Source organism: Montipora foliosa, chromosome 4 (assembly GCF_036669935.1).
Source record: "Montipora foliosa isolate CH-2021 chromosome 4, ASM3666993v2, whole genome shotgun sequence".
Classification (NCBI taxonomy): Eukaryota; Metazoa; Cnidaria; class Anthozoa; order Scleractinia; family Acroporidae; genus Montipora; species Montipora foliosa.
This window is the reverse complement of record NC_090872.1, coordinates 26351590-26366589: the sequence shown is the minus strand read 5'-3', so window position 1 is coordinate 26366589 and position 15000 is coordinate 26351590. Positions and strand designations below refer to the sequence as shown.

At 37.4% G+C, this 15000-nt stretch overlaps 3 protein-coding genes across 3 annotated transcripts in view; 1 reads left to right on the top strand and 2 right to left on the bottom strand.

Moving 5' to 3' along the window:
• Nucleotides 1-7350, bottom strand: part of LOC138000457 (pre-rRNA-processing protein TSR2 homolog) — a 13654-nt gene extending 6304 nt beyond the window's left edge. Inside the window, exons 1-2 of the mRNA XM_068846897.1 lie at nt 7164-7350; nt 434-525 (exon numbers count right to left, since the gene is read on the bottom strand). Coding sequence (XP_068702998.1) covers nt 434-525; nt 7164-7326 — 255 coding nt within the window. The 5' untranslated portion in view covers nt 7327-7350. The remainder of the gene's footprint in view (nt 1-433; nt 526-7163) is intronic.
• Nucleotides 7351-8857: 1507 nt separating this feature from the next.
• LOC138000456 (uncharacterized) lies at nt 8858-12838 on the bottom strand. The gene is made up of 3 exons (XM_068846896.1): nt 12200-12838; nt 11552-11593; nt 8858-9409 (listed from the first exon to the last, which is right to left on the bottom strand). The coding sequence occupies exons 1-3, from the start codon at nt 12795-12797 to the stop codon at nt 9210-9212; spliced, it is 840 nt and encodes a 279-aa protein (XP_068702997.1). The 5' UTR covers nt 12798-12838; the 3' UTR covers nt 8858-9209.
• A 29-nt stretch (nt 12839-12867) lies between these two features.
• LOC138000458 (transcription factor IIIA-like) overlaps nt 12868-15000 on the top strand; it is a 10868-nt gene continuing 8735 nt past the window's right edge. Inside the window, exon 1 of the mRNA XM_068846898.1 lies at nt 12868-13008. Coding sequence (XP_068702999.1) covers nt 12907-13008 — 102 coding nt within the window. The 5' untranslated portion in view covers nt 12868-12906. The remainder of the gene's footprint in view (nt 13009-15000) is intronic.

Here is a 15000-nt window from a genome sequence, read left to right as displayed (position 1 = left end):
GTAAGTGAGAGGATCACTTCTCCATTTTGTCCATAACCCGCATTCAAAAATAAATTATTACACATATATACATTCTATTTAGAACAATAAAAATTACTTTTAGAAAAAAGCTAACTTTGATAAGGCATAGTAATGTACTAACAGCTTTTCTTGGTGAGAGTAATATTATTTTCTCAAAGCTGCAGCAGATAAACAAAAAGTGTTAGGGAGAAAAATGTGCAAAAAAGAAATGTGTGCATCACTTATATCAATAGGTGCCTTGTGAATGCTTGTGAATGCTGCTTTTTGATTACACAGTGCATGTTTCAAAAGCATTTTGAGATAACATAATAAGATATTTAATAACACAGAATGAACCTGGAAGCCGAACGCCATTCTCACACAAACATGGTACATTGTACTGTAATCCTTCCCTTTGTTAGGTAATCCTTACTTGGTGCAAGCTTCCATCTTCAGCCATTGTGTTAAATTCATTAAATAAAATCTCACCAATGTAATCTTCTAATTCATATACTTCTATGGTATCTGTATCAAGAGAAAATTATTCAGTTCAAATTCTGTAACTACAATATAAAGGTAAGACAGTCTACAAATGCAGTAACCTTGTCTTTCCACCGAAACACAAGAAAACATTAACATAATGATAGAGCTCAATTCCAAGAGGATTACTTAGGAACACCAGCATGGCCCCCATAACACTGTTTAGGAACACCAGCATGGCCACCTTCACATCATGTGAAGATCTTTACACAGTCATACATGTACATCAAGAGAGGTACTTCCAGGAGCTTACAAAAGAGGGAGTAATTTCCAAAAAGAATGTTGAAATCTGGGAATACAACCCTGGTGAAAAACCTCAGAGGATCCTTGAAGATCTTCAAGGATCCTTAAAGATCCCCAAGGACCTGCAAAAGATCTTTGAAGATGAGGATCTTTCAAGGATCCTTGAAGGATCTTTGAAAGTTCTTTAAAGATCTTCAATTGCAATTAGGAGTTGTAAAGATCCCCAAAGAGCCAGTGAGGATCCTGTGAGGATCTTACAAAGATCCTAGTGAGAGTAAGTTTCAAAATCTTGGTAAGGATCCTTACAGATCCTCAAGAATTCTTTGAGGATCTTCCAAGGATCTTAAAAGGATCTTTTAACTGATCTTGAAAAGATCTTTATTAAGATCTTTGAAGATCCTTGATAAATCCTCTATTAATCTTTAAGAATCTTTCAAAGATCTTTGGAAAGATCTTTGTAATCTAATCAAAGAGATCTTTCAAAGATCTTCATGACATCCTTGAGGATCTTCACGGATCTTGATAAAGATCTTTTCAAGAACAGTCAAAGGATCTTTTTAGGATCCTTAAGAGATCCTCAAACAATTCTCGAGGATCTTTTAGGATCTTTATAAAGATCCTTTGAGGATCAATCAAAGGATCTCCTTAGGATCTATGAAAGATCCTCAAGGAATTCTTCAGGACCTTAACAGAATTTCTATCAGGATCCTTAAAGATCCTTAAAGGTCTAAGACAGATGTTTGGGGGAACTCAGTAATTGCAATAAATTAGTTACCATTGCATCTTCAAAGGGGGTTCTTGAACACCATTAGGATTTTAAAGGGATTCATCTTAAAGATCTTTTTGGGATTTTTTTTAAGGATCTTTTTTGGGAGTCTTCAAAAGCTTTAGGGAGAACCTGTTGATGCCTCAATTAAATAATGTCCTGTACCTTTTTTGTCTCAAGAATTAGAATCTTTTTAGGATTATTAAAGGTTGTGACTGTCGAAACTGAGAAATAATCTAAAGGAGTAAAGGAGTTCATTTATACCAATGAATAGAAAAATCAGTGAAACAAAAACCCAATTGCGTTATGTTACACGATACCTTATTAGATTTTATTAATATAGTCCGACAAAAGAATCATTTTATTACAATTTTATTAAATGACAATGGGTTAAGTGACAAGAACCGGAACGCAAAACATCACTAAAGAAAGTGCTATTGCTCTTGTTTATACAAGGATCATTACTTCATTGTCTAGCCGAAAAATGCATCAAATACAAATAAACCAATTGTTTGTTCTATAATTATAAGAGATCGTTTACTTATTTACATGCACTAACTTAAAATGAAGTTAACATTAAGTTGCATGTCCAGTCTGAAAACATTGTAACCTGACCGTCGGCTCATCTATCCCAGTTATAATTTGAAGAAAACCATCGTCCAAAACTTGGAAACGGAAGTGAAGTGGGAGCGATAGGTGACGCATGTTCTGTCTCACTTCACTGAGATTACTAAAACTTAAACTTTCTCAAAGCAAGCTTCACTTGATGACCTTCGAATGACTTCCTTCACTTTTCAGTATGGCGTTTGTTCTTGAACCAGCGGGAAAAACCCTTAAACGATCCCCTCGAACATCATTGAAGATCAGCCATCTTGGATTTGAGCCGCTCTGGTCAGCAGTAGGCCAGCACCAAAAATTGCGGGCTCACACCAGCCACAGATCGATGGCGGTTATTTCGATTTTCGGTTCACTGCAAGTCCTTATCATATTTTAGTTCTTTTACAATGTAAAATGCTTGTCCACTGGAAGGAATTGCTGATAATAACTCACCTAAAGAGGTAAGCGTTGGATAAAACAATTTTGATGCTAATTCCATGGGCTTTTGTCCTATAAATCAAAGTGCAAGTAATGTTCTATAATTTATAAGCTTAATACAAAGTGCGGGCGTTGTAACGTTTTGTGAAGTGTCTTTCTGTTTACAAATAACGAAGCTTGTAGTGGAAGGTTTTCATAATCCTTCAGAAAAATAACCGACAAAAAGCGAAGCCAACGAAATGGACATTCACATCGAATTTAATTATCCCGGTTTAAAACGCAAAAGAACGCTTGATTTAGTTACATTGAGTCTGATCTGAGTGTTCCTACATAAACAGCTAAATGTTGACACTTCCATTGGGTGAAGAGATTTCTTCTGGGATATGGTGCATGAACTTTCATGATAAGTGGTCTGTAATTGGTGACCAAAGTCCACGATACTCTGTTATGTAAGCAATGAGAACCCAGATTTAAAAGAAATATATATGCTTCTTTTGTTTTAGACTCCATTGCTGTTGTACTCAAGTCACCATTAAACCACTGCAATGAGCACTTTTTATAGCATTGTAGTCAAGTTGTCACTGCCTTGAATTTCTGAAGAGGTTGGAAAAAGACAATATAATACTATGTATCTTTAAATCGCATTGTCCAGAGGAAACCAAGCTTAGGTACAAAGCGAAAAAAATGTTGTAGTTACTCTAATCCTGTAAGCTAAGCTTATGTTAGGTATTATTATGCAACAACTACAGTGATGGCAATGACGGTGTACAGAATTAAAACAGGAACCCACATATAAGAACTTTTAAAAGTAAGAACGTTTTTGGCTAAGACCGTCCTATTTTAGCCTACAATTTTGAAATGGATTCTTATTTTGAGAAATTTAGTCAAACACTGAATACACAAATTTAATATAACAAGCTCTACCAGTACCATGTTTTCCCAGCAGCAACATAGTACCATTGTTTTAATGTTGCTTTAGTTTTGTTCTGTTTATCATGCAAAGCTTTGTACAAACTTCAGAAATGGCCCAAAATAGGCCATACCCACCAATGACAAAACCTCATTTTTTTATTCTAAGAACCTGAGTACAGTCTGTAGCCTAGCCTTAGCCTACAGACTGTAGCTTGGAAAAACTTGGTTCTTACACTGTATAATTTATTCAGGTTTTCACCATACCTTTATCAAGCAAATATTGTCACTGTAGTATTAAATATATGACTTACATGACTTGTTCACAATGGAGGGAAAAAAATAATAATTAGTGTGGGGTTGCAACTGCTGTAATAGAAGGGCTGGAAGCAAAAACCTAGTAAGTGACAATGTTTGGCCAACTTTTAGTGCTCAAAAACTAGCCCAAATTTTGCAGGTTGACTGGAAATGAACTTAAGAACATTGCTCTGGTAATTTTTTATGCAATTATTTGAGCTTTATTTTCAAGAAATAAGCTATGCAAAAATACCATTGGCTTCATGTTTGAAAACAATGGAATTAGAGAAGCGGCACTTACCTTTCATTGTTCCATTAAAATTTAATGGCATTTATAAACTAATATAACTGTGTGTCGATAGCTCAACTGAATGATATGCACAGCAAAGTACACGACAGGTCGGTGGTTTGAGCCACTGATCAGAGTTATTTATTTAATTTTTTGTGCATGTCTCATGTAACTTAAATTTAACAAAGATCGATAAAATCGCAGAGAAAACCAAGAAAAGAAAAACGAGAGAAACATCTCTGTGCAAACAAAAGAAAAATAATAAGTCTGATCGGTGGGTCAAACCACCAAGCTGCTGTGTACTTCGCTGTGCGCATCATTCGGATGAGCTACCGACGCATACAGTTGCATAAAGCTTGTGCTATTAAATTTTAATCAAACAATGAAAGGTTGGTGTTGCTTTGCTGATTCCGTTGCTTTCAAATGCCAAGCCAATAGTATTTTTGCATAGTTTATTTCTCGAAAAAAAGCTCAAATCGGATAAAAACAATACCAGGGCAATGTAAGTTCATTTCCAGTCAACTTGCAAAATAGACCGTTTTTGCTTGTACTTTTTGTTTTCCCAATACAGATTATGTCATAATACTCAGGAGGTTAATTGGTCCTTTCTTTTTTCTTTTGTATGTAAATCCAGCCAGCCCCGTTTACGGGGATAAACCCCGATCAAAATTGGATTGATGATGAGGCAGACATATTCATGCTTGCATGCACTCTTTTTAATGAGCAAAACAAGGACTAATCCTCCTGAGTATTATCACATGATTTGTATTGGGAAAACAAAATGTACAACAGAAAAAGGTCTATTTAGGCTAGTTTTGTGCAAAAATAAAAATTGACCAAAAATTGTCACTTACTAGGTTTTTGTTTCCAGCCCTACAATTTATTGTATCCTTAATCTCCATTTTTTTTATGATTTTGACAATGATAAACACATCTATGCAAATAAAGAAAGTTTAAATGATGTTTGTGCCATATTGTTGTTGTTGTTGTTGTTCACGGTAGTTAATAGGAATTGGCCATTTCCAAATTCACTTTAAATTAGCATGTTTCAGATTTTCCATATGACATCCTGGCACTTATCTTAACCGTGAGGTGAATCAAAGCCATCATTGGCAGTAATCTTGGTTCTTTAATGGAGCCACAAACATCCTTGAAGATCATTGTTAAGAATACTGAATATACCCAAAATAATCACAAAGATCTTGACAAGATCCTCAAGGATAGATTAGGATCTTTGAAGATCTTTGGTAAGATTATTGAAGATCCTTACAGATCTTTGGGAAGATTCATAAAGATCTACAAAGATCTTAACAAGATCCTCAAAGGATCTTTTAAAATAATAAAGATCCTTGAGGATTTTTTTTAAATTCCTTGGTAACATTCAGGAAAGATCCACAAAGATCTTAACAAGATCCTCAAAAGATCTTTTAAAATCCTTGAAGATCCTTAAAGATCCTCAAGGATCTTTGGCAAGATTCTTGAGGATCCTCAAGGATCTTGGCAAGATCCTTGAGGATCTTTAAGGATCTTGGCCGAGATCCTTGAGGATCTTTGCAAGGAATTTTGAAGATCTTTTCTAAGATCTTTATTAGGATCCTTGAAGATCTTTATGACGATCTTTGAAGATCCTTAAAGATCCTTTGAAGATTTTCACCAGGGAAGGCTACACTACTAAGAATTTAATTTCAAGCAGAAGTTTGCTCAGCACCCACAAGCTCTCCCTTTTTTCTAATTACCTGGGTTCCAGATCAAGTCAAGTCAAGTCAAATTTTATTTAACTCAAACAAAATAAATTATGTTCATAAAAGTTAGGATGAATTATACAGTAGTGTTACAACAAAATCGTGGATATAATACATATTATAGAATTGAAAAGAATCACACTAATTTACAAATTATTCCTATGTAACTGTAATAAGAGAGAGGAAAGAACAGTAAGATACTAAATATTAATTTTGTTGTTGTGTGTAGAGTTTGGGACACCTACCGGTACTGTGGCTACATGTAAATAGTTGGTAAACTAATAGGCCATTTTACAGTTGTTTGCTCTGCGACCTAGCCTATGAATGGCTGCGAGGTTGCCGGTGACCTTGCATTGATACAGCCCCGACTGCTTTTATCATGCAAATTGTGTTGTTGTAATTCTAATTAGTCCGTATTAACATTACAAAAGCACGGAGGTTTGTATCAAAACAGGGTCACCGGGAGCCTCGCTTCCATTCGTAGGCCAGGTAACTTAGCTAGAACTGTAAAATGGTCTATTGAGTAGGTGCCCCAGGTTCTCTGTGCATTTTCTGTAGAGCTCTGCAAATCACGCTCCTGGGACTGGGGGTATATGCAATCCACATTGTTTTTTGCTAATATCGCATTGATCATGTTTCTGATCTCAGAATTATTTTTTGCTTATTTATCAATCAATCAGGGCAAGCTTTAAATAGAATTTGGAGATATATACGATTTTCATTAACGGCTCAATTAAGTGCTGCTATTTAACCTTGTCACCGTGGTCCCGTATTTAATGAATATGAATATTATGACTTCAAGCAGTAAAGAGGTACTGCCACCGCGGTCAGCGGACCTGTAGTCCAAGAATTTTATGTCGAAGCAGTAAAACGGACTGCCACCGTGGTCCACAGTCCCGTCGAACAAATATGAATATTACAATTTCAAGGAGTAAAATGTACTGTCACCGTGGTCCACAGTCAACTTACATTTAACCTCAAAAGGCTGCCATCACAGTCCCACTAGCCTGCGAACACAGTCGTTTCTCGTTTCTCTGCCCGAAATACATCTGCGTTCGCAGAATACAGTCCCACACCCACAGTCATACCTCGTTCTTTAATCCACACTGTGTGGATTAAAGAACGAGTTATGACTGTGGGACTGCGGTGGCAGCCTTTTGAGGTGAAATTTAAGTGGACGGGTATTCTGTAATCAAGACTTAATTTGCACTGGATATGGATCTTTCTACTGTCAGATTCGTACTCAATATGTTAAAAATGGTTCCAATCGAACCGAGCACGTGTCAGAAGATTCAAGTTCAAGGAAGCAGAATTTTCGAAACAAAAAACAAATGATACTGACCATTCTCTCGCAAAACTTGGTCAACCACACTAACTAACCATTCGGCCTTTTCTCGGCCATCTGCTCCGCCAAATCCATGTTCAACAGCGAGTTGCAACGCTGTCCAATTGCTCAAAATGAACCGCACTGAATCGTATAGTATGTTCGGGTTGGCACCCGCCATGTTGAATTTTAGTGGTAATACCGCTGTAATTAAGAAACCGTGGGCTCTAAGACGTTCTTTCTTAGTGCCAGTCCTGAATTCAACATTTTGGCACTGTTCATTCCTTCCGTCGTTTCTTTTCTTTCACGATGCGAGGGTTTGGTGAGGAGAATGGGGTTGCGTTAGCAGGATTCCCGTGGAGAAGCTTAGGCGTCTTTCACGGAAAAACAGAACACTTGGAGTGGTTGTGCAGAAATGATTCTTACAAAATAACCTTCAGGGCTTGGTTGTTCAAAAGATACCATCGGATGATTCATAAGTTAAAAGTCATAAGCGCCATCAACATTTAGCCATACGGAAAGCTACAGACCAGACCGTCGTAAAGAACTCCATTCTCCCGAAAAAGCTTTAAAATTGATTTTGCAAATAATTTTTAAGACGCGCAGCTGCTGAAGGTCAATAAGTGTCCATCAAAAATCGAAATAAATTTTTGCGGGTCTTCCGATTTTTATCATGTTTGGTAGTATAATACATACTAGTTTATCTAAATTGTAGAAATGCTGCCTAGCTGGAAGGGAAATGTTCAATAACGCTTGCGGTAATTTAACATGCGTGGAATTGAAGGGGGATTTTAATAGGTCTTGGGCGGGGCCGGGACAAAACTGGACCCCCAACTGGACTTTCTTCTGGACCTAACCTGCGATCAGGCATACTTTTCTTTGTTCTGAGAGACTGATAGAGGGATAATAGGGAGAGGGCATGATCTCAGGCTATTCTGGATCCCACTCAAGACAAGACAGAAAACAATAGATGGTTTTCACAGTGACGTCATCAAATTCTGAAATCAAAATCGCAAGGTCTTCTTAATTTTTATCTAAAGGAGATTGAAGATGACCCAGAAATAAATATTTTTTCAAGTTTCAGTTCCGTGACGTCTTTCGTTACGAAAACACAGGATTTTGAATTTCTGAATTGTCACCTTGCGTGACACCATGATACAAAGCTATTTCAGTTAAAAAAGAAGGAAAAAGGAAGGCAAAAGAACTTAAAGTGTACAAGTTATGCAATAAATGACATTTGCGGAGGTACATGTGAAACGATCGGTGATCTTAACAGATCGCTTAGGTCCCGATATCTTGCTAGTGTTAAGAATGAAAAGACAAGTTTTGCATCGTGAGGGCGCACCATTCATAGGCTAGGTCGCTGAGCAAAGAACTGTAAAATGGCCTATTAGTCTATATTAACAATAGAAAAGCTCAAAGGTGTGTATCAAAGCAGGGTCACCAGCATCCTCGCTTCCATCAGGGCGCTTATACCCCGGCGTGGGGGGGGCTCCCATATGGAACAGAAGGGGATGCTCGTCGGAAATTTTGAATTTAACCCCTAAAGGAGACCAATCTGGGCGTGTAATGGCAAGCAGCACTAAAACGAGTGGACACTTAAAAAAAGTCTGTGAAGCGAGGGTTTTCCCCACCAGCTTAAAATACTCTTGCAACTAATTTTGCAGAATACTTGAAACCAAAAAAATACCCTTACGTTAAGTGATACACTTAAAAAACAAGAGAGCTTGCCTAAGGGATTGTTTAACTCTGGGACACCACATGTATGTGAGAAAGAGCATTTGACATACCATAAACTGGTGAGAGGAGCTGATAACTGCAACTTTTGCTATGTTAAAACAAACAGAACCCCTCCAGATCATATCAGAATCTCTGCCAGGACGAAGAGATACTGCGAACCTCCAATGCATGCCTCTTCTCGTGCAATACTAAGAACAAAATATGAAATACCCAGAAAAGAGACAATTCTCTTGCTTCAAGTCATTTCATTAATAACCGCCACTATGTACAACTTTATGAAACTACTTACAGCTACTGTACACAAAACTGACAAGACAAAGAAAATCAAAATTTTAGAGGTATGCTGGGCCAGAACACTGGTTGTCTTATATCACAGTTTTTGTCATAGTTCAGTTGAAGTGATGCTTCCAGTGACATTATTGTAGACACATGCTTTCCATAAAGGGCTTTCATCTCCTCCTTTCTCTTTGCACCAGGTTGTTCTGATGGAGCACAAGTGGTTGCCTTCAAATGGGCTGAACCAACTGTTTAAACAAAGAAAACACGATATTATCATTCATCTGTGAAGCAAGCAAATCTGGGAATCAAGTCCAGAAATGGATGCCAATTTTGATGAGCCTAATGAAGTGACACCTTGCTCTTCTCCCCAATTTCTACATCATTTGTGTCTAGAAATACAGAAATTAAGGGTGATGCCTACTAATTCAAAGGTATTTTTGTGCAATTTACTGAATATGTGGGAAGAGCAGATCTTAACAAGTGTCATTGAAATACAAAAAGAAAATTGGAGGTAACCATGCATGTTTCAAAAAGCTTCCTCTCCCAAACTGAAGCTTCCTTATCTCTGGAAAATGCGCGGCTATCCCCAATTTTCTTTTCGGATTCCGAGAGCATTTCCTAAGTTATGATTTATCTGCACAGTATTAAACCACACAAAAAAATCCCTGTCTTAAAATAAGCACCACCCAAAGAAAATCTGAGTACCGTGAGATGCACAGAATGTATGTGCAGTATTAAACCACACAAAAAAATCCCTGTCTTAAAATAAGCACCACCCAAAGAAAATCTGAGTACCGTGAGATGCACAGAATGTATGTGCAATAACAATATTATAGTAGGCAAAAAGTAGTTGCAAAAAATAGTAGCAAAAGGCTAAACAATGACTTAGACTTTAACACAATAGAAACTGCTTACAATACCAAACAATAGCAGGTTATGAGAGCTGCTGCATTACTGAAATAGGTAACAAATACTCAGACTACTGCTGCTGCTGACAATTACTGACTCAGGGATTGGCAGTCTTGTCACGCACAGTTTCACTCATTTGTGTAATGAGAGTGGTCGAGCTCGGACTAAAAAACTGAACTCCTGCTTTTATCAAAATTCAATATTCTCATGTGTTCAATCTCATTGCATAGGTTTGTTAATTTTATTTTCAGAAAATAATCCCCGGATATCCATCCTTGCAACAGCGGCGCAAATATGCTGATGTGTACCCCTTCCTGGTATTTTGCTCACACTGGCAAAAGTTTTCGCGGCCTTGAGGCGAATTCTCAGGGACCGGGCTGGCAAAACTTTGCAACTCACAATTGCACTGGAGTATATAAAAAGTGAAGTAACGTACATGTAAATTAAGAAGTGAACCATATATAAAACTAAACTTCTTATTAGGAAGTCTGTGGAAAAGCTGTACCTTTGATTTCATTTGCGTTATTTCTGATTGAACTGCACCATTCTATGCATGAAGCACAAAAGCAATGGAATGCGGAAAATAATATCTTAAATTAGATAAAGGAAATCCAAAAGGACAAAATTGGCTTATATAAGATTTTGTCGCTAATTGTTTAAACAGCATCAACAGCAATCAGTGCAATTGAAAATGTTTATGCTTGAATAATTTTCGGAGTCAATTCCGGCCACATAGTCTCCTACACAGCCATTCTTTGTATGGTCATGCAACGCTCCTCCCCTACACAAACAAGAGGACCTTTGCGTGACCACGCAAAGAATGGTTGCGTAGGAGACTACGGGCCACAGTGCTCACAAACAAGTTTTCTGTTTTTTTAAATATGAGATTCAACCATTCCTACTGAACGAGATATTAAAGTCGTTTTTGATATTATCTCATTCCTATTTTTTAATTTCAAATAAATTATATTACCATATTTTGGATTCAAATTCTAAACAAGTACATGACCTCTTAAGTTCCCCATGATTTCCCACATGGTTAATCATTTTTGGAGCTCGAGAATCATTCATAATGTAACAGGGTGCAGGGAAACTGTAAGCCGCATTGGTTTCCTCTTCAGTTTTTTTCAACTTTTTCAACTTTTAAAGGCAGTTAAATCCATGAAATATGAGTTTTTATTCTCTCCTTTTGCTAAAGTTCATCTGAAATAATTTTCAGAACTCCATTGCTTCACAGTTTTACTAGTCCCAATGGCTAGTGAAACTTCAAAATCTACTAGCCAACACTGAGATTTTACTATCCTGTGGCTAGTTAGCTACCGTTAGTCTTGAGCCCTGTTGACTATTCACTAGCATCAAATTGTGAAGAGAAGGATTCGATTAGCAGATGAGGTGAGATCTCAGCAGGAAGCAAAGAAATCTGCATGTTGCAAACTTGAAATTAAAACAACTGGCATATCACTATTTAAATATACTACCTTCAATGTAATCATCTGTTGTGTCCAAGGCTTCTTGTTTCCCTAAAAAAAGTCAAAACATTGTGACAGGCCAGTCCACTTACATGTATTAAGTATTTTGTATTTTGTAGAGAAAAGAAATTAGCATGACCTTTACAGAAGACTACCAAATTGACAGAAATGTTCGTTTTTCATAACTGAACAAAGAAAACCAATGACTATCTTCTTGGGTGTCATTGGTTTGAAGGACTATACAATGTAACTTTCAAGCTGACCACCTTTAATGGAGTGTTACCTGGTAGGGTAGGCTAAGAGCTATGGCATGTCCTAAGAGAATTATTATTTATACATGTAATTGTGTTCATTAGTTAATTTCGCAAGTGCAGCAGAATTCTGTTGTGCTGTTCCTTGAAACAGGAAGATACAGTACTTTGAGTTTAAATATCTTTAGTAGGAATCTCTTCCCAAATTTTGGTGACAGCAAATTTGAATGTTTGTCTGCGATAATTTATTGGTCCTGATATTTGGATAATATCAAAATCAATGTTTGCTGCACACGCTGTATAGGCCTGGGACACCTTATTTCCAAAAGACCCTGTGGGAATGCTACAAGATGTATTTTGTAAAAGATTTTGCAAGATGCAAATTAACATCTAAAACATGACTCACTCTTGTCCCTTTCTTGTCTATGCCTCTCAGATTGTTCTAAAAATTTTCTGAAGTCATCATCAATTTCCACGTCATCATAATCATCATCATCATCATCATCATCATCATCATCATTACTGACGTTGAGAACATCACCTGATGCAGCAACTTCTACTTCACTTAATTCATGAGAATCATTTTGCTGAAATATCATGCTATGAAGATGCTCGTTCAGGACGTTTCGATCAGTACTTAAATGCTCATGGCTTGGTACAGACCAGTGGGCACTCTCAAAATTGTGCATGTCTGGCTGAGGACAGTCTTTGCAGGCATAATTCCAGTCATATCCATGAGCCCCTAACATATTATCCTCCCTGTTCCTATCCGGGCAGGAATTGTAACCCTCATCTGTAGTCATATTTCCAGTACATTCGCAACCCTGATTTGCGACCAAGAACGGGTTGTTCCGATGTTGATTGCAAACACTCCACCACCACAATGACAATTGATAACAATAGTTTGCATTCGCTTGAGCGAACGAGATGAAATCGTCTCTTGGCATTTGCTGTTCTCGACACATGTGTTTTTGATCGTTGACTAATTTGCGTTGATCAGCCATTTCCTCTCAAGTTCAACCTAATCTGAGCAGACTCATCTAGAAGTGAAGAATCATGGGAAGTTTCATTCTTTGGTCAGCGGTCACACAAACAAACACAAACATAAACAGAATGGCCGCCCGCAAGTTGTACGTGTGTGACTTCCGAGGTTGCGGGAAAGAATTTGGAAAAGAAAAAAGGCTCGCAGAGCATAAGAGAATGCACACAGGCGAGGTATGACTCTTTTTTCCATGAAATATGTCTAATTTAACGGCCGCATTGCATTTGATTTGATTAAATCACCCAGTGACATGCATGGTGAAACGTAACAGGTACGTTTTCGCGCGTAATATTAATTGACATTCAAAGTATGGGCGGATACGCCGGTTCCGCTTTCCCTGTTATGTATATCTTTTATTCTGCCACATTATATATTATTCTGCCCTATTTTGACACGGGTGTATTTGTTTGATGAACGCCCACTTTATAAACAGTGGTTCTTTCCGATCTGTCGAAACAAAGTGTGATGACATCAGCATCAATTTTCTATGCCGAAGAATCAAACCAAATTTTCATGATAAGAACATGTCCGCTGATGGTTTTGGCATCGCGTTTGCTGAATTTTCGTCCATCCCATAATAGCTATTTGAAACAGTAGAAATCAAAATGCCCGCCGTATCTGCAAAAAGGGCTATTCTTTGATTGCGCCAGACGTCACAGTGGCCATGTTGGGGCAAAGAACAATAGAGAAAAATGGATTCTGTTATTATGCAAAACTGGAGGTTCCTTTTTCTATTGTTAAGGCACCAACGTGGCTGTCTTATCACATGAGTGCAATCAAATAATTTGAGGAGAAGAGAAACCTCAAAAAGAATTTGAGTTTCACAAAATCGCATCAGCCATGCATAGAAATGGGAAAGTATTTGGCATAATAGCTGCCTGCTGTATCCCATGGGTTGATAGAAAGCCAGGGACATGGAGTTTAAAGAGTTGGAAGAGAACTATGAGCAAGCTATTTGGTTTGCTAAAGAAACAAGGTGGATACTTCTCCTTCTCTTTTATGCATTGTTTGACTTGGTAATCGTGTCACACGTACCGTATTTACCCGTGTATAAGTCAACCTTTTATGGCCTCAAAAGAACCTGCAAAAATCGCCCTCGACTTATACATGGGTCAAAGATTTTGAGCCAAGTTCCAGCTAAGTAATTTATTCAAAATTAACATAATAATGTTGTCTTGGGCGTAACAAACGCAGTGGACAAAAGCTGACAAAAGACTTCAAAATGAATGTAAGCAATTCCAGTTGAAATGAAAAAGGATTTGTCCAAAGCTAAATGTTGAAGATACTCACAAGCACAAATATGAAATAGACACTGGAAATTTTCGTTCCAAAGGTGGAAAGCTCTAAAAGACATTCTGTTTCTTTAAATAAACGCGATCGTTCAATGGCTTAGTAACCTGGCACAATACCTCGTGTTTGCGTGCAAGCATTGTCACTCGTGCTGCGTAAAAATGCTGGTTGTAATGATTGTTTTTTATTCTTTATACAAACCTGCCTGATTTAAATGCTTTTGCAAACTTCGTATTGTTTGGTTTATAAGTTTTGTTTTGTTTGTCATTTGAGAAATGATAACTCAAGGCCCAGTTAAACATTGCACATTTTCGCATCGTTCGCAAGTTATTTTCAAAGATTGACTCCTGCTTCTGTGATGTTGTGCTTATCCTCTAAAGCCCTTTATTGTTGAACAACGAAACAGGTTAGTTTGAGGTAATACACGTTCTATTTTCTGAGAACTTTTTCGAAACTCAAGGAGAAAATGCCCGCATATACAACAACTGCTGAACCACATTTAACCAGTAAGTGCTTGAGGCTCTGATTTTTTTGTGTATCTGTTGTAGTTCAATTTGTTCCTTTGGTACAATTTTTTTCTGAAGTGGTACAGAATATATTGAACTGGTACAAAATATATTGAACTGGTACAATTTTAATTGTACTGGTTTATTTTTATCAACTGTCTAAAAAAGGGATTTTCCTTTTTTTGGGGTGTAGTTAAAAAACAGGGGCGTGGTTTTTAGGGGGTCTAAAAAAGAATATGTTCTTTCTTTCTTTTCTTCTACTTTCCTACCCCTCCCTCATCTTCCCCATCACCTCTATCCACCCCCCTTTCTTTCACAGTTTTATCCCCCCTTATTTTCCAGGTGGTCCCCCTCCTTGCATACCCTTAT

Coding starts and splice junctions, on each gene's coding strand:
- LOC138000456 (XM_068846896.1), bottom strand. CDS start 12,797: ATGGCTGATCAACGCAAATTAGTCAACGATCAAAAACACATGTGTCGA. Junction 11,594..12,199: donor TAGACAAGAAAGGGACAAGA/GTGAGTCATGTT, acceptor GACTTTTTTTAG/GGAAACAAGAAGCCTTGGAC. Junction 9,410..11,551: donor AACAGATGATTACATTGAAG/GTAGTATATTTA, acceptor TTGTTTAAACAG/TTGGTTCAGCCCATTTGAAG.